This window comes from Ictalurus furcatus, chromosome 13, assembly GCF_023375685.1.
Source record: "Ictalurus furcatus strain D&B chromosome 13, Billie_1.0, whole genome shotgun sequence".
Classification (NCBI taxonomy): Eukaryota; Metazoa; Chordata; class Actinopteri; order Siluriformes; family Ictaluridae; genus Ictalurus; species Ictalurus furcatus.
The window spans coordinates 11,747,921-11,771,988 of NC_071267.1; the positions used below are offsets into that span (position 1 = coordinate 11,747,921).

Sequence of the window (24,068 nt, forward strand, 5' to 3'; positions counted from 1 at the left end):
CTTTAAAACTTTTATCAAAAGTATGTGTCAAATACTAGACAAATGCTTCCTCAATGATTATATTAGAGAAGTTCTGTTGAATTTGAATAATTATAGTTCACAAAGCAGTGCTTTACCAAGCAAATAAGAACATATGCACTGGACTAACTCAACCCCGAACTCACTATTTAGTCTAAAAACACAGTTAGGTTGGTACATATTGACACTTTGATCTAAGATTTAGAATTCCAATGTAAACAGGGTGTCTGTGGGTCTTGCTGCTCCTCCTCTGTTCTAGATTAAATGCAGGCACTTAAAGTTTATGCTTTAATAAGTATTATGTTGTCTTAATTGATTGTCTTAATTTGAATATGCACGTCCTTAAGTTTCATTTTGAAACATTCCTGAATTAATGCTCCATTGCTTTTCAAACCTAAAATCTGTCAACCCCACAAATTTACAAGTGAAAGCTCATTTTTTACACCAGAAAGATTATCAAGAAGCTTTTCAGTTTACACTGGACTTGTCCTGTGCATTACTCAATGTATACAGAGATGGGGGCAATTATTTCTTGCACTAGGTTGGTAGATATAAAAGGCTGTTTTGGCCATCAGAGTGTTACAAACGTGTTTTTCTGTTGTATATGAATAAAAAATGTCACTAATCCAGTGAGTTAGTCACTCCATAGCTCAGTTCACATTTTAACCGATGCAAGGTTAAAGAAGCAGACCTCAGCTGAGATCTTGAGACTTTCTTCAGTTGCAAAAATGGAATTATTCATTAGTAAATAATAACATGCTTATAATGACCTCAGTTAGCTAAATTCCCATATCGGCCATAAATACTGCAGTGATGTGGAGCAGCTTTGTACAGTATATTTATATTAATTAGCCAACATTCATCCACTTAGCAGTTAGCAATCGAAACATTCGCTGAGCCTAAAACATTTAGGGCACGTGAGAACGGTCTGTCAGAATCGTGTGCAAGCTCCTATGTGGGCGAAGTCGGCTTCCTATTGCGTTTCAGTCTGAACTCCAAGGCTACGAGGGAGTGGCCAGGGACAGGATGCTCATTGTGTAATGAATCCTTGTCAAAGAGAAGTGTGTGTGAGCAGAGACGGTGTCTTCCCCAGGTAATTAAAGAGATCATCAGCTCCTGTCCCCGTCCCTCTGCTCCTCCCCCTCCTTAATCAATCTCTCTATGCCGTGCAGACGGGATTATTTGCTCCAGCTAATGGCTCTTCCTGCTGCCCGCCGCTACTTGGGAAAATACAAACTGTCATTTTTGTAATTGCCTTCGTGCCTCCAAGATGGATGCCTCCCACCATTACGCTGGCGCAGCTTAATTTCATTTGCATACGCCTTGCGGTTGCGGCGAGCAGCAGCTGCTCTTCAGTGCAGCCTGGAGCCCAGCTCTGTCGGTTTGGATTAAGAGAAGCTCCGATGCTCCATATCTCTCAATATCCCCCACAGGACCAACAACAACCTCCAGTCAGCCCTTTGCTCCAGCACCAAGTGTGACTACTTTTTTGAGTGTTTTCGAGAACTCTCGATTGTGATCACTTCAGAAGAGGAATGGTCATTGTGATGTAAACCTCAGTGTTTCTACTCACCTGAGCTACACGCTCGAAAATGAGAGCTAACAAATGATGCAGCGAGGGTTTAGCCCTCCCGTATTGCCGAGTCAGCGCTCGCGTCAGAACCGCTCCATGCTCTCACGCCCCAAGTTCTCTTAAAGCCGACTTGATTAATCTCTCCCATTTTCCATCACCTTGGAGGTTCTGCCTGTATTTGTCTCTTGTCTAAGCAATGGTGACTTTAATAAGGTTTCAGACAAGGTGATAAAGTCTCACATACACACACTGCAGTTTCTAGTGTTTTGTCTGGTGAATACTACAACGTGTGTAGATTTAACTCTCAATCAATTCAAAAATCTCTTCTGGGAAGTTAGGTACTGAACCGAAAAACTGCATAAATATGAAATGTGGTGTGTATCTGAAAAAATAGTTTGGTGTGTGCCTTTTGTATATGAGCTTAAGGGAGACCCCATTGTAAACGTGTCACAAGGCAGAGCCTTTTCCTTTTTCTCCTTCATTTTTAATGTAATCCTCTTTTAAGTGAGTCTTTTCTCATGAAAAGGGGTTTCAAGAAGTTAAAAAGACCCCCCCCCGTCATATGTCTGTATATATTCTTGGCTTGTATTCATTGAGGCAGTGCTGTTTATACTTAAGTCAGACTGTTTAACTCCTCTCCATCACTAAAGCTTGTCTGTTCACAATTCTGAAGTATAACAGAGTGAGATTAGTGTGTATAATGGGGAGTACAGTTCAGTGAGGGGAATGGAACAGAGCGTATAGGGAAGAAAATGCCTAAACAGTTCATGTGTCTGCTTTTTAGTTGCGCTGTAATATGATGAACTCTACAAAAAAGTTAGAAGTGTTTTCTTAAACGTTGCAAACAAAATGAATTCTCTGTGATGAATGAATCCCGCAGGAGGATGCTTTTTATATCACTGTTTCTTTTTGAGCTATGAGAGGTCTCGTGCTGTTTTCCAGGCCATAGAGACCGCGCTGGACTGTCTGAAGAGTGCCAACACGGAGCCATATTACAGGCGACAGGCTTGGGAGGTGATCAAATGCTTCCTGGTGGCCATGACCAGCCTGGAGGATAACAAACACGCCCTGTATCAGCTCCTCGCCCATCCAAAGTAAGATCCACTTATCATTCACGCAAGCCTCAAATATTTCATCTCTCGGAAAAGGCAGGCAGTATGACGTTTGGGTTATAGAGGAGTTGTGTTGCATTCTCTGGTTTCTTCGCTATGCTCGTCATCTCCTTTTGTTCCTTCAGTCGGTTCTCGGAGCGCAACGTGAGCACGGTTGACTTCTGTATCGTCCTCACCTCTGCGGTTCCTCAGAGCCACGTGCAGCCTGTTAATAAGGGCTAATTACTCAGACACTTCGAGCGGTTGTGCATAAAGGGTAGCTGGGTCACATTACCCAGGCATTGAACTCTGCGCTGCGGCTAATTGACTTTCCTCTCTGTCTGTTTACCCCAAAAGCCTGCTGCCTGCGCCCCTCACAGGGATAATGAAGTGTGTCAGTTATGAAGGGGGAAGAGCAGCCTCCGCTGTCAGATGGCTTGATTCATGACATCCTCTCGTTCCCACTTTGAGCGCGGCAGACTGCACCGGTCACCGTGAAAAGAATGCAGCGTGCTCTCTTAATATCTCAAATGCCAGCCCGGATAATGGAGTCCCATTCAAGTGGCGGCGGTATGAATTTGAATTGATCCGCCACTCCCTCTCCCCCACTAGCCAGCTCCTCGGCTCTGTCTAGGCCAAAGCCAAAGTCTTTTAAATAGCGATAATGAAATGGCACAATCCATCACTGCTGCTACTGGCATTTGGCCTTATAGAATACAAGCTCGGGCATGGATAAAACAGCCGCTCAATCATAGCCTTCCTATCAGTGGGGGTAAATAATGAAACATCCAACCAAATGCCAGTCAAATACAAAGCAGAAGCTCTCACAGGACTGAGCTGTTGATGTATAAACATCTTTTTAGCATTGACTAATCAACCACTGTTACCTGATTTAAAAAAAATCTAAACTCAGTCCATCACCTCACACATAACATATCGGCTGTTACCACAAAAAAACTAATCAACTAGCTCTAATTAAGCAATATCACATGGGCAAGAGTGCGGTGGTTCAGCTGTAGGCGATCACGTTGATTTGTACATGTTGAATAACGTCTTCATTTTCATCTTCATCTGCCGAGCCGAGTCAAAAGCTATATTCCTGAAAAATATTGTTTGCCTTGCCTACGGATGCTGCTAACCAGGGAGCATCGATGCTCACTCTGTTCCCTTATTGGAAATGATGTCATGTTTTCTGAGTCATCCGTGTCCCAAAGTGTAGTGCGCCAGGGTCCTTACCAGTGCCCGAACTCGTGTACACGATGTACTGATTCATGACTTAGGCAGCTAGGGACCTGATTGAGACGCACCCTCTAACAAAAGAGTTTTCAAAATGGTTGATTGATGGATAGAATATTTCATCATTGCTTTATCTGTGTGTGTGTGTGTGTGTGTGTGTGTGTGTGTGTGTAGTTTTATCCAACTTACGAACTCTGGATCAATTCAGTAAAATGCAAATACTACTGCCAGAGAACAGCCTCTAATTTCTGAAAGCACAGTTGATTTTAGCAGCATGGTATCTGTTCATCAGTTGATAGTGTGTGTACATAAGTGACACAGATTCCCATTATAAGTGAGTTTCCAGTAGATCACTTGTGCACTACAGATGTGGTAGATATACAGTAGATTAAGTTGAGAAACGTTGTGTTGTTATTTTAATGTTGGCATTGAACAGTGCATGAAATTCCTTTTTTCTTGCAGCTTTACAGAGAAATGGATCCCCAACGTAATCATTTCCCACCGATACAAGGCCCAGGACACACCTGCACGCAGGACATTTGAACAGGCCCTGACTGGAGCATTCATGTCTGCCGTCATAAAAGATCTGCGTCCCAGTGCTCTGCCTTTCGTGGCCAGTCTCATCCGCCATTACACCATGGTGGCTGTAGCTCAGCAGTGTGGTGTGTATGACCTTATATTCCTTATGCAGTGAGCCATGAATTCTCTTTTTTATTTATTATTTTATTTTTTAATCTTGAGAATCCAAGCCCAATAAATAACGGTGTTGGTATTTTAGATTTGAGAAGTGCAACTAATAAACAGAATGCAGATGCGCATTTTTCTTTTTCTTCAGCTTATTTATTTATTTATTTTTTATGTTGTAGGTCCTTTCCTGCTGCCGTGCTACCAGCTAGGCAGCCAGCCAAGTACCGCTATGTTCCACAGTGAGGAGAATGGCTCTAAGGGGATGGATCCCCTGGTGCTGATCGATGCCATCGCTATCTGCATGGCATATGAAGAGAAAGAGCTGTGTAAGATTGGCGAAGTCGCACTGGCTGTCATTTTTGATGTCGCTAGCATTATCTTGGGATCCAAAGAGAGGGTGAGTCGGTCTTTCTGCAGCACAAATCTTGACCCTGTTCATATCAAATGACTGCTGATTATTTGATAAGACACTGTTCTGAGTTAGTGTAGTGTTTTCTCCTGCCAGGCGTGCCAGCTGCCACTCTTTTCCTACATCGTGGAGCGTCTGTGTGCGTGCTGCTATGAGCAGGCTTGGTACGCCAAGCTCGGTGGAGTGGTGTCTATAAAGTTCCTCATGGAGAGGCTGCCACTTATTTGGGTGCTGCAGAACCAACTCACCTTTCTCAAGGCTCTGCTGTTTGTCATGATGGACCTCACTGGCGAGGTAGGAACACGGTCACATTGTGCTTCCTCCATGTTTCTGTTCTTGAAGCTTTTACTAGAGGATTGAGTCCCTGTAGAATCCTGCACAAGTGGAGGCACCTGCTTTGCTCCACCCAGAACGGTGCTGCTAGTGTTTTTTTGCAGCCATGCCTGATCTCGAGTCATTCTATGCATTTCCATCACAAACACAGCTGGATGATTTCGAACCAGCAACATGTAACGTCAGTGGCTTTAGCATTTTTGTTTCCATGACCACTCGAATTATGGTTGGATTTGATGATGATGATTATTCCAAAATGCAAACTAAGGAAGATAGTGTTTTACTGACCGTATATCTCAGCGATTTTGAATTGTGTTTGGTCAGATTAATTTTTCTGTAACAGTGGCCCTGACAGTAATGCTGGCTGCAAGGCAAGTCACAGGTTTATATTAATGTGCTCAACCTAATCATTTTCTATCGTTTCTATAGTAACAGGTAATTCACAGGGACTTGTATGTTTGATGCTGTACATAATCTAAGCCTATCATTGTATGACTTTTTATAGCTGTTATAACAAGTGCTAACAGAAAGTTGTTTTGTGGATCTTCCACAGCATTAAGTGTAACTGTAAATGAATTAAAAGTATGTGGTGTTCTTTAATCGATTTAAAAAAAAAAAAAAGTACTTGCAGATGGAATAAAATACTTAATTCTAAAATTTAGTACTAAAATCAGCTTAATTGTGGTTCCCTGAATCTGTACCAGTAGTGCAACCTTGTAAGCACTGACCTCCTGTTTGTCGCAGGTATCTAACGGTGCAGTGGCCATGGCGAAGACCACCCTGGAGCAGCTGCTGGTGCGCTGTGCCACTCCACTGAAGGAGGAGGAGAAGACAGAGGAGTTGCTCAGTGCACAGGACAAGTCCTTTCACATGGTGACCCACGACCTGGTGCGCGAGGTGACCTCACCCAACTCCACTGTGCGCAAGCAAGCCATGCACTCATTGCAGGTTCTGGCACAGGTTACTGGCAAGAGCGTCACTATCATCATGGAGCCTCACAAAGAGGTGTGTTTTTGAGTGGTGTCCTTGAATCATTACGGTGTACCACCAGGGCTGTAAATTATTACATTTTCATCCTCTTTGTCCACACTGTTAGTTAGTTACAGTTACATTTATATAGTGCTTTTCTAGACACTGAAAGTGCTTTACATAGTGGGGGATCTCATCAACCATCACTAGTGTGTAGCATCCACCTGGATAATGCGACGGCAGCCATAGTGCGTCAGAACGCCCACCACACACCAGCTATTAGTGGAGAGAAGAGAGTGATGTAGCCAATTCAGAGATGGAAATTATTAGGGGCCATGATAGCGAAGGGCCAATAGGAGAATTTCACCAGGACACCGGGATTATACCCTTATTCTTTTACAGTAAGTGTCCTGGGATTTTTAAAAAACACAGAGAGTCAGGACCTCGGTTTAACGTCTCATCCGAAAGACAGTATAGTGTGTTTACAGTATAGTGTCCCCGTCACTATACTGGGGCATTAGGCCCCCACACAGACCACAGGGTGTGTGCCTCTTGCTGGCCTCACTAATACCCCTTTCAGCAGCAACCTTAGTTTTCCCTAGGACTTCTCCCATCCAGCTACTGGAAAGGCTCAACCACGCTTAGCTTCAGTGGGCTAGCCAGGTGAGAACTGCAAGGAGATATGGATCTGGCTATATACTGATTGATATGGATCTGGCTATATACTGATTGATGTTCATGGACTTGGTTGAACTAGAGCTGGGGTAATATTTTTATATTACAAAGCCTTGCGATGCTTCACATAGGTAATAAAAGCAATAAACCAAAGACAAATGTAGCTTAGGATATAACCTCTCGCAACCCATTAATGATTGTATGCCTTCACATGCAATCTAGGAAAAGTTTAAGAATGATGTTTGTTTGCTATCAGGTTCTTCAGGACATGGTTCCTCCTAAGAAGCACCTTCTTCGTCACCAGCCTGCCAACGCTCAGATAGGGCTGATGGAAGGGAACACATTCTGCACCACGCTGCAGCCTCGCCTCTTCACCATGGATCTCGGCGTCGTTGAACACAAGGTCTTCTACACTGAGGTGCAGAGTGCCAAAATTCAATCAATCATACACACATTGAGTCTACTCAATCATGCCTAGTATTAATAGAACAACTCCTAGAAAATTTGCAGTGCTATGAAATCATTGTAAAGCCTATAAAATAATTATTCCTAATGTTTATTTACTGCAACTCTGATTAAATACTATAACTGTTCTTAAACTTTTATTATACATTTGTTTACAAATGCCAAAACACTTTTCCCAGTACAAGTCCGTTATTATTTTTGGTAATCACACACATTCTACCAAAGGGTTTAAGGTTAAACTTGGGATATTTCTTTAATAGGGTCCTTTTTTTGTTGATATTTTTTATTACAGTTGCTTTTGCCTTTAGCAGTGTTTGTCTTGTGCAGTTGTTGAATCTGTGTGAGGCTGAAGATGCAGCACTTATGAAGCTGCCCTGCTACAAGAGTCTGCCTTCTCTGGTGCCCTTGCGGATCGCTGCACTCAGTAAGTATTTTACTTCCAGCTAATGAACTTAACCTGTACCTGAGTATAGAGGTACTGCTTGTACTGTGTGTGGGCAGTCTAAGGAAATTTCACTTAGATTTCAATAAGCTATATAATTTATAAGATATACACTTTACCTTCACAAGTGTCTATTGTTATAACTTAATTTATAACCTTATAATTTACAGTGGCGTGTGAAGGTTTGTGAACCCTTTAGAATTTTCTATACATCTGCATAAATATGATCTAAAACATCATCAGATTTCTACACAAGTCCTAAAAGTAGATAAAGAGAACCCAATTCAACAAATGAGATAAAATTGTTATGCTTTGTCATTTATTTTTTGAGGAACATGATCCAATATTGCATATCTGTGAGTGGCAAAAATATGTGAACCTCTAGGATTAGCAGTTAATTTGAAGGTGAAATTAGAATCAGGTGTTTTTAATCAATGGGATGACGTTCAGGTGTGAGTGAGCACCATGTTTTATTTAAAGAACCGAGATCTATCAAAGTCTGATCTTCACAGCACATTTTTGTGTAAGTGTATCATGGCATGAACAAAGGAGATATTGGAGGACCTCAGAAACAGAGTTGTTGATGCTCATCAGGCTGGAAGAGATTCTAAAGGAAAATATCAGGACGTCTGTCCATGAACTGAATCTCAAGAGAAAGTGGGTGATGCAGCAAGACATCGCCCCAGTCATTCTATCAAAGAATGGTTAAAGAAGAATAAAGTTAATGTTTTGGAATGGCCAAGTCAATGTGCTGACCTTAATCCAATAGAAATGTTGTGGAAAGACCTGAAACAAGCAGTTCATGTGAGGAAACCCACCAACATCCCAGAGTTGAAGCTGTTCTGTACTGAGGAATGGGTTAAAATTCCTCCAAGTTGATGTTCAGGACTGATCAACAGTTAGCGCAAACGTTTACTTGCAGTTATTGCTGCACAAGGGGGTCACACCAGATACTGAAAGCAAAGGTTCACTTACTTTTGCCACTCACAGATATGTAATATTGGATCATTTTCCTCAATAAATAAATGACCAAGTATATTTTGTCTCAATTGTTTAATTGGGTTTTCCTTATCTACTTTTAGGACTGTTTAGGATTTGATGATGTTTTAGATCATATTTATGCAGAAATGTATAAATTTCAAGCAGCACTGTATTACCTGTTTACCAGAATTCAACAGGTTTTCTCCAACAGGTCCAACAGGTTTTCTCAATCTGCCACACACATTTGGTCAAGAGTTATGAAAGAGTTGTGAACTTCCTGTGAACATTAATATGCATTTTACATAAACCGTTTTTGGGGTGTGTGTGTGTGTGTGTGTGTGTGTGTGTGTGTGTGCTTGTTCAGATGCTTTGGCAGCCTGTAACTACCTGCCCCAGTCTAGGGAGAAGATTATTGCAGCGCTCTTCAAGGCCCTGAACTCCACCAACAGTGAGCTGCAAGAGGCTGGAGAGGCCTGCATGAGAAAGGTCAGCTCTCTCATAACACTGGCCTTCTTTTATTCCCCTTTCTCTGCATCTCTCCCTGCCGTGCTGCCACTAATGAGTTCTGCCTGGAACAATCAATACAGGATTGAGTGAGGCAGGCGGTGAGGAAAATGAATGTGGCTATGATGCATCATCTTGCTATGGAAGACTGGCCTGGGCTTTATTAGAGTGGCCTTTCCTCTGCTAATGGAGATACACTAGGCTTTGAGTTTTTCTGCCCCAGTGTGACAGGAGACTGAAAGTCAGCATGTTTTTGTGCAGCATGATATTGCGGTAGAATAATGTCACATTTCTCCTTTTTTAAGTAGTCGCACACATCGGTCTGGGTAATGATGTATATTGTTGCAATGGCATATTATATTATAATGTGTTGGTTAAATCAGTCGCATTACTATTACCTGGTGCGGCATTGAATTTATCATAATATACCAAATTCTATACGGCTGGTTTTCAATGACGCATTCATGAATCCATTTCACACTTATTGACATTTGCAAAAGGAAATGCATTTAAACATAACGCTCTTCCTGGTGATGAGACTCGCTTCAATGCTGTAACTATAGTGCATGCTTGTGAAAGCCATCACCTGCTGCACTACACACGGTGGCTAAGGTGTAGTCTGACTGACAATTGAGTAGAGGTCGAGCGGTAGAGGATTTTACTAAGTTGCGTGGTACCTGCCCATAAACGATTAATCGACTGATTAAAATTGATACTTTAAAATAAAATTGCTTTTTAAAATTGATACTGAATAAAAACACTCAAAGTAAAATATTGCCGAACATCATTACAAAAAATATTACAAACACTCCAAATAACACAACAAAATTAGTCAGCGATGGATTTTATTTCACCTCTAGAGGCCGCTGTCGTGCTGTATAATGACAGCGGACACTTCCCACAATAGACACAACCAGGGAAAAACTATCGGCTATATTATTATTTTTTTTCTACAATAGAATGAAGTTTACTTGGTGCATTAATTAGTGCATGCAGATGATGATCTTTTAAAGAATTACAAACAGGCAGGTAAAATTATTTGTACTGCTCTTGATTATTTGACATTACTCAGTGATTTCACCGATTCATTTTCCCCATTTTGACATGTCAATATCAGAACTCTTGCCTAGAAGAAAGCTTCATAAAAGCTTCCTTAAGTGAATGTGTGTCTCATTGTGTGGTTATGCCCCACCCCACCCCCCCTTTCCCAAAGTTCTTGGAGGGAGCCACCATTGAAGTGGATCAGATCCATACTCACATGCGGCCTCTGCTGATGATGCTGGGGGATTATCGCAGTCTGACTCTAAATGTAGTAAACCGACTGACCTCCGTCACAAGACTCTTCCCCAACTCCTTTAACGACAAGTTCTGCGACCAGATGATGGTGAGTTACTGGCACATAACAAGACATTATAGCTCATTGTCACTTCTGGTTCTATCTGGCATTTATTCTGAAATGTCAAGACGGTCATATTACACCTGCGTAACCTTTCGGCTTTGTTTCTCTCAGCAACACTTGAGGAAATGGATGGAGGTGGTGGTGCTCACTCATAAAGGAGGCCAACGCAGTGATGGCAGTGTAAGTGCGAGCGGGTTACCTTTTGCTTGCATTAGGCTTCAGCAGGGCTGAGTGAGCTTATTACTGCGAGTCAGTGCTGACTCTTGGTGTCTTTACGGTGACCTTCACATTTTTCCCAATGCAGATATTCCTCTGTGTGATTTTCTGCTTGGGCTCAAGCCTCTGCAGTCAGTGCTGTAGCACCGTTCTAGCAGTGCTGGGAGAGATAGCAGAGACCTGAGGTGTCTGCACTGTGTTCTCCCCTAGTACAGCTCGCTCAGATATGAGGTGCGAGTGGCCATATTACAATCAATGATTAATTAGGCGCCAGGCTCCCAAGTGTCGGCTTGCTAACAAGCCTCCGAGCACTGGATCTTTGTTATCTGGTGGGCAGATAACCTTGTAGAGGAAAGAAAAGGTGAGAGGATGGAACCTCATGGATAGCTAACATTCACCGTGGTACCCACGTTTTCTAAATATATTGTAATAACATGCAAATTGGCCCTCTGTACCTGTACCTCTGTACTCATGGGTGGCCATGCTGATGAGGCGGGGTCAGCCAGGGGCAGGGGGGCGTGGCTCAGGATGCTGAGCTGGGAGAAGTGAAACAGGGTGGGCAATGCTTATGTTTTTATGATTTTCTTCAACCTTGTCTTTTGAATGTATCATGAGTCAGTTTAGAACTTTTTATCACTATGAAGCTGTTAGACTATAAATCTCTGCCACACACCAGAACTGATAAACTGAACGTGTTTTTTTTCCCCATGTCTTTTGCTATGCTGCTAATTTCTTAGGTTTTAGTGCGTATATGTGTGTATGATTTGGGTATTTGTGTTTTATATATTTTATGAGTGGGTTAGCTGTTAATGTTTAGACCCCACTCAGTCCCTCTGTAAGTCTGTGCTTCATGACCAGCCCACTCCACTCATTTGGTCGACTCGTCGCATCTCTTCTGTGCATCTCCTTTCATTTTCGCACCTCAGCCACCCCGCCATCATTAATGTTCTTCACTGCTGTCCTGTCACTCACTGCTTTGCTGATTGTGTCCCCGTTATTCTCTTGTTCCGGAGCAGCCTGCAATGGAGGGTGTGGAGGTGAGATGGTGCCGTGTTGGGAAGCGTTCTTCCTGTGCCCGTGCTTCATTTTTTTCTGTCAGTGCTGATGGAGTGCTCTGTAACTCTAACTGTGCCACTGTGTCTGTGGTGTCGTGTTTGATTTCTGATTATCACCTTTGTCCTATGCGCATCCCTTTCAGGTCTAGACTTTGTCATTAGTTGTCATTGTTGCTTCATTGACTAGTCGTTGTTGAGTGGAGCATTTAGACAGGTGATGATGAGTGTATGTATATATGTACTAGAATATTTTCATGCTGGTTTTACATTGTCTAAAAATTGCTATGTAAAAAAAAAAAAAAAAAAAAAAAAAAAAAAAAAATTTCACTTGATGGTCTGAAGGTGCTTGAGGTGCTTTAAAGTACTAAGATTTTTTAAAAACTTTTTGAAAGCACTAGAATACCTGGGTAAAATAGCTGTTTTCTTTGATGCTTTCCTCCCAGACTAGTGCGTTACGCTGCCCTAGGTCAGCAAGCAGCATCTCTTGTGTAGTCATCTAAAACAAACCAAATTCCTGACCTGTTCTTGACAGTATTCTTAATATGGAAACATCTGGAATATTTATTTACTTCATAGTCCGTCTTTCCTATATTCAACATTAAATCAATCCATGCAGGATTTTGCAATTTTTTTTTTGTGTGTGATTGTTGCGGCCAAAAATGCTTAATTTTGCTGCGGCTTTTATCGAAATTTGCGGTGTGCTATTTTTTATTGAATTGGTAAAATTGCTATTGCGCGAAATAGTTTTGCACGTTCTTTTGCAGTGATTGTTTGTTGGTAAATGAGACCTTTTTAGTTGTGTTAATGTTCATCACACATGAGTCAGTGGGCTTTGGGTTAAATGCGCATCGTGGTGATGTCACATGATGTGTTTTGGCCAAAATCTGCAGTAATTAAAAAAAAATTGCAAGCTCCTCCGAATATTGAAGAGAGCGCTTGATTTTGTGTTTATTTCTGCGATTGCAAAATCCTGGAGGGACTGATTAGAAATGTAAAAACCTCTGTATTGTTACTGAGGATTTTTCCCAGTGTTCCTTGCTGTTTAGTCTGTACCATGGGTCATGACATTTGTACGACTTACTAACAGAATCACCTTATTTTTCTCTCTTGTTTCTTCCATATAGGAGATGAAGATCTGCTCGGCCATCATAAACCTCTTTCACCTGATCCCGGCTGCTCCTCAGACTCTGGTCAAACCCCTACTGGAGGTCGTTATGAAGACCGAGCGAGCCATGCTAATTGAGGTACTTAATAATAATAATAATAATATCATTATTATTATTATTATTATTATTATTATTTTTTTTTTTTTTTTAAAACCCAGACTGTTTATCATCAAAAAAAGGTCAAACCATTGGTCTCTGTACGTTGTGTTTTGTCATATTGGGCAACAGGCATATGAACTTTTCTGTGTTTCCTGTTCATTAAGGCGGGCAGTCCTTTCCGAGAGCCGCTCATCAAGTTCCTGACACGTCACCCCTCCCAGACAGTAGAACTGTTCATGATGGAGGCCACGCTGAATGACCCACAGTGGAGCCGCATGTTCATGGTAAACCCTTTTGAGTCTTCTGCTTATAAGCACTTCTTCATTTAGGGACTGGACATGGTTGAATCGTTTATCTCCTATTTCAGAGTTTCTTGAAGCACAAAGATGCCAAGCCCCTCCGAGATGTGTTGGCTTCGAACCCGAGCCGGTTTGTCCCCTTACTAGTTCCTGCAGGTACTCCAGGTACAGTGCGGCCTGGCTCACCCTCCACCAGCACGGCTCGCCTAGACCTGCAGTTCCAGGCCATTAAGGTGAGCAAAAGTCTTGGGTCATCATTCTCGTCGTTCCAGATTAATCCGAAGATTGACGGTTCTCTCCAGGACTGCAGTGTAACTGTTTCTCTTCTGTCTTAGATCATAAGCATCATAGTGAAGAATGACGAAGGCTGGCTGGCCGGCCAGCACTCTTTGGTCAGCCAGCTAAGGCGTGTCTGGGTCAGCGAGGCCTTCCAGGAGCGCCACCGTAAAGACAACATGGCTGCGACTAACTGGAAGGAGCCTAAATTGCTGGCCTACTGCCTGCTCAGCTATTGCAAGTACGACCAAGACGTTCTAATGTTGCTCAATCACATGACCCTGCAGAAATCTGTACGATTCGAATTAGAGCAATTCCTATTCGTTTGTTGACTGAGCGGATTGTTGCTTTACCAGACGTAACTACTCAGAGATCGAGCTGCTGTTCCAGCTGCTGCGAGCCTTCACTGGCCGCTTCCTGTGCAACATGACCTTCCTAAAGGAATACATGGAGGAAGAGATTCCAAAGAACTACAGCATCGCACACAAGCGAGCGCTCTTCTTCCGCTTCGTCGAATTCAACGACCCGCAGTTTAATGATGAGCTCAAAGCCAAGGTGAGACACCTTTTTAAAGATGCTGCTATTGGGAGAATTGTTTTCACCTAGCTCTAGTTAAGTACAATACAGGACTGATTTTCCAAGGCTTGGCAATTGGACCCTATTAAATTACCAGACAAGAAACTCTCCAAGGTGTTTAGCATGCCTTTGCTACATAGTGAATACCTGATCTGGCTTAACTTTGCTGTGAGCATTTTCCTCTGTTAGCTGGGACTTATTTTGGGGGGGGGGGGACTGATTTTATGACATGGATCAGCGTTCCTGTGCATCTCTCACACCCACTAGCTCTGTACCTGCTACCTGCATTGGGAATATTATCGTGTATTTGAGAGGCCCTGCTGAATTTATATGGGCTAAAGCAGGGAATAAGCTTTTATCGTAGAAAAACTCCGCTTTGCTCTTCGAGGCACTGCATCTTCGCACCTGCGGCTCTCTGAGGAGCAGTACTGAATATAGAAATATTCAGTACTGCTCCTCAGAGAGCCGCAGGTCTGCAGGTCACACGTTTTTACACAAATCATATCCAGAGTGGTGAATATGATTTCGAGTCGAGGCGACCGTTAGAGGAGGTTTGCTTAACATTGTTTAAGTCTGCTCCTCAAACCATCAAGTCATCAAACCATAGCACCAGTCAATAAATGGTGACCCATTTCAGTGTCGAAATTTATCCATATAAATATCTGCTGTTTTTTTTTTTGTTGTTGTTGTTTTTTTTCCATTGTGTCTCCAATGTCCTTTGATTAATTTCCCCTTTCCCTTTGACGGGTCTGTTTCCATGATTTTTGAAGGTTTAGCCGTCACCGCACTCCTACAGTTCTGCATGTCGTAACCATCGTTTCACCTCCCGCCAGTCCGCATCCGAATCACCGCCACCGAAAGTGCACGCAGAGCCGTTTTCCGAGAGTAGACCCAGCAACACGCTTGAACACAATGCTTGTTTTGAGTGGTACTCTCTGTGGGTTTTGTAGTGGATGCGTAGCTGGGTGTCTGTGTTTAGGGGCTGTGTGCTGCCATAATAGATAGTGTGTAATGGAGTCTGCGCTGCTCCATCACTCATGCTAACGGCGTAGGGGCTCATTAGGGTGGGGGATAATGAAGGCACACCTGCAGCCCTGCGGCCTGCCTGATACCAGCACCGTACGTGCCGTCATTTATTTTACACACACGCTAACACAACAAAAACACACGCACGCAGCGGCCACTATTGAATAACGCCGTGCAGCCAGCCGACACCACCGGTTTTTTGTCTCACCTGCAGAGAGAGACAAAGCCGGGTTAGCCCACTGGTCTGAATTACCCTGGGGGACGAGCAGACATGATTATTGATCACTTTCTTTAATGGGATGCGTCTCGGCTCAAGTGGTGCTGCCAGATGCTTTTCTGTAAGGGCTTAATGAGATGAGTTTTGAGAGAGAGGGAGCCCAACAACTTGAGAGTTTAGACATGATGTTAGTGTTTTATTCTGAGTATTATTAATATAGTAATTGACTGCTTTATGCAGATATTGGTATTTTGAGAGCTTATAAAGATGATGATTTTTACTGTAAAAAGAAATGTGGGAATAATAATAAAATTACAGTTTAATTAGACATTTTATATAAGCATAAATATTTATTTTAAGAATGAATTATTTTGTAGAACAGGTTTTTCCTTCTGAGTAGTGCTTGATGGATGTACAGCATGTTCCCACATGTGTAAAGGTTGTAGTGTTCGGGTTAGTCACAGTGTATGATCAGACAGTTATCTCATGGTTGATTTTTGTGTTTTGTTTTTTTTTCATTTATTTTTCCTTACTCTACTGGTTCTCGTACCGTTTCTGTCTGGAATGCCCCTAAATCAGTCTTTTCTGTGCAGAGGGCACAACTGTTGTAAATAGGGTACATCGCTACCTCTGCTGCCAGTTCTAGCATGTTCATGTTCATAACTTTATCATACACGACAGCTATCAAACGTACAGACAAACGTGGCCTTACTGAGCAGAACTAAAGCAAAACACTACATATTTTTGGCTAAGCAACCGACACACTGTAGTTTCAGTTTACAACGCTGTGATAATCTCTTTTTTTTTTTTTTCCTTTCTTTTTTCTTTCTGTATTACAGATAAGAAAAGAACAATTAGAGGATTTGATCTATTGTAATTTCTTTTGGGTTTTGTCTTGTATACAAATCTGTGCAAATAGAATTTTGATCAAAGATTTCAGAATCAGTTTTTCCTTTAATTTTCACCACTGGCTTTTTAAGTTTTTAGCTTAGGTTATCATAACATGGAAATTTCCAAAAGTAAAACCCCTATTGTTAGGCTGCACCTACTAGAAAAGAACTACAGTAATGTTTTATTATTTTGATTTTTCTGCTTGTCATTTTTATCTGTTGCTTTTCTTCTTTTTTTTTTTTTTTCCTTCACTTTGTTTCCATCTCATGTCATCTCATGTCCCCTTTGTACACTTAGACACATTACATTTTTCTACATTTATCATTCTCCTTCCTGGAATTTGAGCAGGAGAGCCAGAGGGGAACGCAAACAGTCTAATGACATTATTGTAATGTGCTCTCATGTCACTGTGATTAATATCACAGAGCTGGAGAATGAACTGCCACCGATGACTCAAAATTCGAGCTGCCACCCAGCAGCAGACGTTCTGCGGAAGCAATAAATTATAGCACGCTCTTGACAACGTGGTCACTCCTGCAGCCTGGGCTTAGCATTCATCGCATCATTGCCAGTCCAAAGTGTTGTTGATCTGTTAATTATAATGGATGTTTTGTTTATTTGCATTACTTTGGCCCAACCCCCGTCCCCTCAGGTTTTGCAGCACATCCTACACCCAGCTTTTCTGTACAGCTTTGAGAAAGGGGAAGGCGAGCAGCTCCTGGGCCCCCCCAACCCGGAGGGCGACAACCCCGAGAGCATCACTAGTGTTTTCATCACCAAGGTAATGCTGCAGGCTTCCACAACCAAGCTGTCATTCACTCCTGACCAAGTGGCTAATATTATCTGAGAGATATCACAACCTTGTTAAAGGTCGTAGTGTTTGTGGCGTTTCGAATCCGATTAAAGCCAAGACAGAATCCTGTGGGATAATGGCCTCCGTTTGTTTCACACTCAAATTGATTATCTCTTCCCCAGTCTGGCATTAACCGTGGCACAGAGCCTGGCCTATCAGTTACTCTCTTAGCCTGATCTTTTTTAGCCAACAAAAATCTCTGTATTTACTCACTTTAATAGTATTTTTTTTTCGAAGGCTGAAACATTGTAAGTCTGTATTCTTTTAACTGTCGTGCAGGTGCTGGACCCAGAGAAGCAATCTGACCTCCTGGACTCCCTGAGGATCAACCTGCTTCAGTTCTCCACACTGCTGGTGGAACACGCGCCCCACCACATTCACGACAACAACAAGAGCAGGAACAGCAAACTGCGGCGCCTCATGACCTTCGCCTGGCCCTGTCTGCTACCCAAAGCCTGCGTGGACCCGGCCTGCAAATACAGCGGCCATCTGCTCCTGGCCCACATCATCGCAAAGTTCGCCATTCACAAGAAAATTGTCCTGCAGGTTAGAAAATTGGGAGCAAAGTCCTAATACACATCATCTGTAATCCAGTTCCCTTCTAAAACTGTATGCAGAACCATTAGATAATTTTTATATCGTTTTGTATAAATCATTATCCGGACCTGAATACCCACGAATGTTTTTGTTTTCAGGTGTTCCACAGTCTTTTGAAGGCTCACACTATGGAGGCTCGTGCCATCGTGCGACAGGCCATGGCTATCCTCACCCCAGCTGTACCTGCCCGCATGGAGGATGGGCATCAGATGCTCACTCACTGGACCCGTAAGATCATTGTGGAGGAAGGCCACACTGTCCCACAGCTGGTCCATATCCTGCACCTCATCGTGCAGCACTTCAGGGTATGAGTCAGCCTCTACTTATACAGCTCATGAAGTTCCGTGAAGTGTCTCGAAACGTGCGGTATTATTAAACGTGTTGACATGATTTCCACTGAAACAGGAAGTCAGGGCAGGACGTATCGACTGGCCCCTCTGCATTTTTAAATAGCCGGTAGCATTTAACTTGCCTCACAGCCCGGACTAAGCCGTACTTGACAGTTAGTACCATGGATTTTTATGACATCGGGGTGGGACACTTCAGCTTCTCATCAGATTTTCTGTCCAATCAAATGCTCTCTAGAATCTGAAGTGCAGAATGATGTCATCAAAATTGTAGAATTTGAATATGCATGTATCTTCTAAATGTGAACTTTGTCATTGTTTTGGAGCACACTAGCTTATAGCTAACCTTAAGGCGGACATATTCATTCATCCATTTTGATTTCATGGGGACTTTAATGTTATACCCAAACAGAAAAACGGACAGTCCATTTGCTGTCACTCTTGATGACACCGTGCTTGTTTGTGGACAGGTTTACTACCCGGTAAGGCATCACCTTGTGCAGCACATGATCAGTGCCATGCAGCGACTCGGCTTCACCCCCAGTGTCACTATCGAGCAGAGGAAGCTGGCTGTGGACCTGGCAGAGGTGGTCATCAAATGGGAGCTTCAGCGGATCAAAGATCAGCAGGTCAGGCACGTTTACAAACCTTTTGAATTTCCTTCCGAGGTGAAACTCTTTTGTGAACGATGTGGTTTGGTTGCAGCCGGAGTCGGAAGCAGACGCAGCTGCTGGTGGCGAAGGCACAAGCTCTGGAGCGCTGAAGCGGGGAGCATCTGTGGACTCTGCTCAGGATGTCAAGAGGTTCCGCACAGCTACCGGTGCAGTGGGCACGGTGAGGAAACCTTAAACCCAGAGTCAGTTTAATGTGTCACAACTGCAGTCCTGTCTCTCTTTGTCTGCCTGTATCTGTTTTAAATGATTCGACGTGCCATGTTTGAACACAAAGTCTCGTATTTCTCTCATCAGGTGTTTGGCCGCAGTCAGTCAATGCCTGGCACTGAGGCGCTGCTCACCAAACCTGTAGAGAAGCAGCACACTGACACCGTGGTCAACTTCCTCATCCGCGTCGCATGCCAGGTACAGTATATAAACCGGCATGTTGTCCACAACATCTCTTGTTGTCACTTTACCTAAATGAGATCATTCTCTTGTGAGCTGTTCTTCATTTTTGACATATTGCACTATAGAATTCTGTACTCCACAGCACATTCATTGTCTTCTGGTCCTAGGTGAACGACACCGCCAGCATAGCAGGCTCTCCTGGTGAGCTGCTCTCCCGCCGCTGCGTGAATTTGATGAAGATGGCCCTCCGGCCAGACATGTGGCCCCGTGCCGAGCTCAAACTGCAGTGGTTTGACAAACTGCTCATGACTGTCGTGAGTACACATGATGTTTGGAAAACAATTCAAACCTGGCTTTAGGTGATCAGTAATTTATTGAAATGTACTTCATTTCACGGTTCGATCCCACGCCAGCTACGTTCCTGAGCTTGTTTAAATACTTAGCCCTTTTGACGTTTTTCTGCCCTCTTTGTCTCGATCGAGACTTTCTCTTTGTCCTCATCCTGTCCCCATTCCTCCACGTTCTTTCCATTGTCTTTCCAAAAAGCTGTTTTGATGTGAGCCAAATCGATATCGTCTGGCTTATGACTGATTTCTCACTCCCTGGACTGGAGCTCAGCACTGTGACTAATTCTGTTGTCATCTAGGAGACTGGGTCTCAATTAGGCAGTCTATCCACTCTTTCAGGGTGTGTTTGCTGTTTCCTTCACTTCCTCTAGCACACTCAATTTAGATTATTTTTTTTTTGTATTTGTTCCACCTTTTCGGTGCTCTCTTTCTCACTTGCCCTGTCTTTCCTTCTTTTTCTCCTTGCCGTTGGAATGGCCTTCCTGTCATCCAGACACACCACCCTATTGATTCTTTTGCGAACCAGACACACGTGCCCTTCTCCAGGCTTGTGTGTTTGATTGAAATGCACAAATGGGGCCTTATTCCCCAGGCTGCAATAAAATGACACTGCAGTCTGTTTGGCCCTTGTGTAATTGTAGATTCCTGGCATTTGCCTGTCTTGAATGCCAGTGAACACCTTGTTTTTCCTCACTTTAAACGGTTTAGCAGTTTGCGGCTGTGAAGCAGATTCCTGCTTTATTTTGACGGGTCACTCAAATTTGAACTTGGTTTCAAAGACAGATGCATATAATGACGTTAATGCTCATGTATCAAAATAAATCCAGGTGTTTTCTGCATGAAACAAATAAGAGTTTGTTGTAATTTAGTTGAATTATTTGTCATTTAGAAGTTAAGGGAAACCCTCGTCTACTGCTCAGCCTACTACTGACGCAGTACTTCCATAAGTATTATTTCTTAGTGTTAACATCATTATTATTCTTAAGTAGTGGAAATGAAGAAACCCCTTCTATGAGCAGGTGATGTGTGTCCAAACTACAAAGTGTTATGTGTAGCTGTTACTATGCTTCTTCCAATCCACCTAGTCTTGTTTTAACAACCTTTTTCCTGGATTAATTTCTACTGCTATTTCTTCTGCCCCTATACAGACAGGTCTGAGCAAGGTGGTTATCAGTATGTCCTAGCTTTGCCCAATGGACGACAGCCCTCCATTATTTCTCTGACAAAGACACTAGGTGTTGTGCCTTGCTCTGGGTCTCATAAGGGAGTGGACTACATTCCCAGCCCAGATTCTCTCGTAATCTGATTTCTATCAGCTGTATGTTCTACCAGATGTATGTTGGACAGCTCACTGCATATCTTATCTACCCGTGTCTCTCCTGGAGACGCATCTGAGCCTCGTGCTCGCCTCTTTTTTCATGAGTCGGTCCCAGTTGCAGTCTGTGAAACCGGTGCTTCTTTTAAAGAGCCATGTCTCAGTTTTGTTTTCTGAAAAAGATAGCATGCTTTAAAGCTGAATGCTTCTTTGAATCTCAGATTATGTGCTTGTTTTTCCTGTCTTGTATAGGAGCAGCCCACCCAGGCCAACTTCTCAAACATCTGCACAGGGCTGGAGATCCTGAGCTTCCTGTTGACCGTGCTGCAGTCTCCAGCCATACTGACTCACTTCAAACCTCTGCAGCGAGGCATTGCGGCCTGCATGACCTGCGGCAACACCAAAGTCCTCCGAGCGGTACACTCTCTGCTCTCCAGACTCATGAGTATCTTCCCCACCGAGCCCAGTGAGTTAAAGAGCCTGGCCATTGGCCAGCTGTATTTATTATTAAGAATTTTTCCACTGCAAAAGGAAGTACTGTTAGAGTGTGTATATGTAACTACTTGGTTCCATTTCCAACAGGAACGCATGGTTCTTCGGGTGGGATTAGAAGTGCTCAAGCGTACAGCATCATAGTTAATTCAAATGAACGTTTTAACGCAATTTTCAGAATGTTCTAATCAAGATTGTGTGTGTGTGTGTTTACATTTTTAATTAAAACAGCCATAAATGGTTTTTTAAAAGGTTTAAACCAATATGAAGGAAACGCACAGCCTTCTTATCCTGATAAATGCCTCCTACTGCCTGCGCTACTCCCAAACACTGCACGCTTAGATAAAAAACCCCAAGATAAACAGGCGGCACTTCACCGAGGACTGGGCCCATAGCAAAAAAGTTCAATTATCACTTCAAAGGTATGGAATTGGTACAGGTTTGAAAAGTCAAATGAACACGTTTATGTAAAATATAATGCTGCATTACGTCCTGAGTGGGTAATCGCCGGATGGAATTTTCGACCTCGGTATGTTCGACATAGAAAATGGGAAAATCGACACCCTCGTGTTTGTTTGTTTTTTCTTTTGTAGCAATAAGCTAGGCAACTCACTCGGATGAGTGACGGATATTTATTTTTCTCAAACAGTGACCGGTCCAGTCAGGGTTTTAGATTTAACAAATGAACTGTCTGTATTCTGATGAATCTAAAGCTGATACTTGTCTGTTCGGTGTAACTCATGTAAAGGTATGAAGTGTTACTTTGCTTATTTCTGATGCAATGAGCAGCCATGTTGATTTGACGTCACTTGTTTGCACTATTTGCTGTTGATGGCGCTGTTACTATTTTTGCACATCTACATTTTCCAAAGTCTGTTGTGATCATAAAAAATTGTCAAACGGCACAATTTATTATTAATTGTATTATGTAATATAAAAATTTAAATCCTAATCGGGAATTTTTCATAAAGGTTGTTTTTTTTTTTTTTTTTTTTTTTTAAAAACAACCTTTTTTTATTAATATTTATTTATTTGCTATATTGCCCAGCCTGACAGTATCACATAATATGCTACATCACACAGAAACACATGCTGCAAAGGGGGGAAAAGCAGATAAACGCAAACATTTTCTGATGAAGAGGCATCTTGTTTTTCTTTCTTGTTTATCAGTTCGTTGCTATGCAGTCAGGACAGCTAATGGAACATCTGATACATCTGATATTATACACCATTCTGGGTTCAGACTTCATAGTCTTGACTCCGTCTGATTGACTACCTGGTCCTTCATGTATTCGCACATACCTTTTGACAGGAAACACCAATCGAAACTCATTTAGCTTTTCTGAACAAGATAATTAATGACTTGTAAGCTAGTTAACAGCATTCTTTATTAAAGGTTTGTTCGAAGCAGGTAGTGGTGAGTACCCAAGGTATTTGCTGATCTACTACAGCAGAAGTCTGTGTCTGGTTGATGGCAGTGTCAGTCATTTGGATTCCTCCTGTTTAGGTAGGTGGTTCCTGGCCACAATTCTAGTGCTTTTCCACCTGACGGTGCAGCGTAGCTCAGCTCCGCAAATGATCAGTTGCTCAAACAGGGTTTCATAGACATCCTGATTAATGAGTCTGGCTGGAATTGCTTCTATACAAGCGATGGCGTGTGCTGCATTTAATAACCTCACGGTGTCTTCTGCTCAAGAGGTTAAATATCAAAATGAGCTGGGTTTTGTTGAAATTTATTTATTATTTTGAGTAGACTTTCACTACTTCACCCATCAAGTCACCATCCGATCTAAAGAAACTTCTACATTCACGGCTGGAGTTGTGTGATGAGAAATACATACTCGCGCACACACACGGAGGGATCGGGATAGCCCTGGGTTTTCATTTATCAAGGCATGTTGAGCCAGACTGTACACTGAAAAAGTGCTTTAAGTGACTAAATGTACCACAGCCTTTAGCAAAAGCTTGAGCGTACTTGTGATGACCTGGCAAATTTATTTTGACATGCATATGGATGGCAAATTACAAGAAAAAGTTTGGTTCTGGATATTTTTACTGGCATGCTTTGGGTCACAGGCCATTGTGAAACTTTACAAAGTTCTTCTGACTGATCACCTTTATTCTGTGACGAAACACTTCTGACAACGTCCCCATCCACATGACACGAGGGCTCACTCAGTCATTTGATGAGTGTGGAAAATAATGTCAATCACATGCAGTGGCCTTCAGTTACCAGATCAAATTCAATTCAAAATTTGTTTTTGTCACACACACACACACACACACCCACACACACAACCATACACAGTGTAGCAAAATGCTTTTTACGACTGTCCGTGACATAACATAAAATTTATATAGACCGGAATTTACTTGTATACAGTTAGAAAAAGGAAAAAGTCTTGAAAAATATAAAATGTAAGGATATAAAGATGGGTGGCGGAAACGGT

At 42.6% G+C, this 24,068-nt stretch overlaps 1 protein-coding gene across 4 annotated transcripts in view; it reads left to right on the forward strand.

Moving 5' to 3' along the window:
* Positions 1-24,068, forward strand: part of trrap (transformation/transcription domain-associated protein) — a 77,123-nt gene that overhangs the window by 18,736 nt on the left and 34,319 nt on the right. For all 4 annotated transcript variants that reach the window (XM_053639107.1, XM_053639109.1, XM_053639108.1 and 1 more), the window contains 23 exons: positions 2,534-2,685; positions 4,381-4,580; positions 4,785-5,002; positions 5,111-5,308; positions 6,092-6,352; positions 7,248-7,409; positions 7,784-7,880; positions 9,244-9,365; positions 10,597-10,767; positions 10,894-10,962; positions 13,178-13,297; positions 13,483-13,602; positions 13,686-13,850; positions 13,953-14,134; positions 14,250-14,448; positions 17,256-17,384; positions 17,736-18,002; positions 18,152-18,358; positions 18,871-19,029; positions 19,106-19,234; positions 19,369-19,479; positions 19,632-19,778; positions 21,379-21,592. In XM_053639107.1, the coding sequence (XP_053495082.1) occupies positions 2,534-2,685; positions 4,381-4,580; positions 4,785-5,002; positions 5,111-5,308; positions 6,092-6,352; positions 7,248-7,409; positions 7,784-7,880; positions 9,244-9,365; positions 10,597-10,767; positions 10,894-10,962; positions 13,178-13,297; positions 13,483-13,602; positions 13,686-13,850; positions 13,953-14,134; positions 14,250-14,448; positions 17,256-17,384; positions 17,736-18,002; positions 18,152-18,358; positions 18,871-19,029; positions 19,106-19,234; positions 19,369-19,479; positions 19,632-19,778; positions 21,379-21,592 (3,799 nt within the window). The remainder of the gene's footprint in view (positions 1-2,533; positions 2,686-4,380; positions 4,581-4,784; positions 5,003-5,110; positions 5,309-6,091; positions 6,353-7,247; positions 7,410-7,783; positions 7,881-9,243; positions 9,366-10,596; positions 10,768-10,893; positions 10,963-13,177; positions 13,298-13,482; positions 13,603-13,685; positions 13,851-13,952; positions 14,135-14,249; positions 14,449-17,255; positions 17,385-17,735; positions 18,003-18,151; positions 18,359-18,870; positions 19,030-19,105; positions 19,235-19,368; positions 19,480-19,631; positions 19,779-21,378; positions 21,593-24,068) is intronic.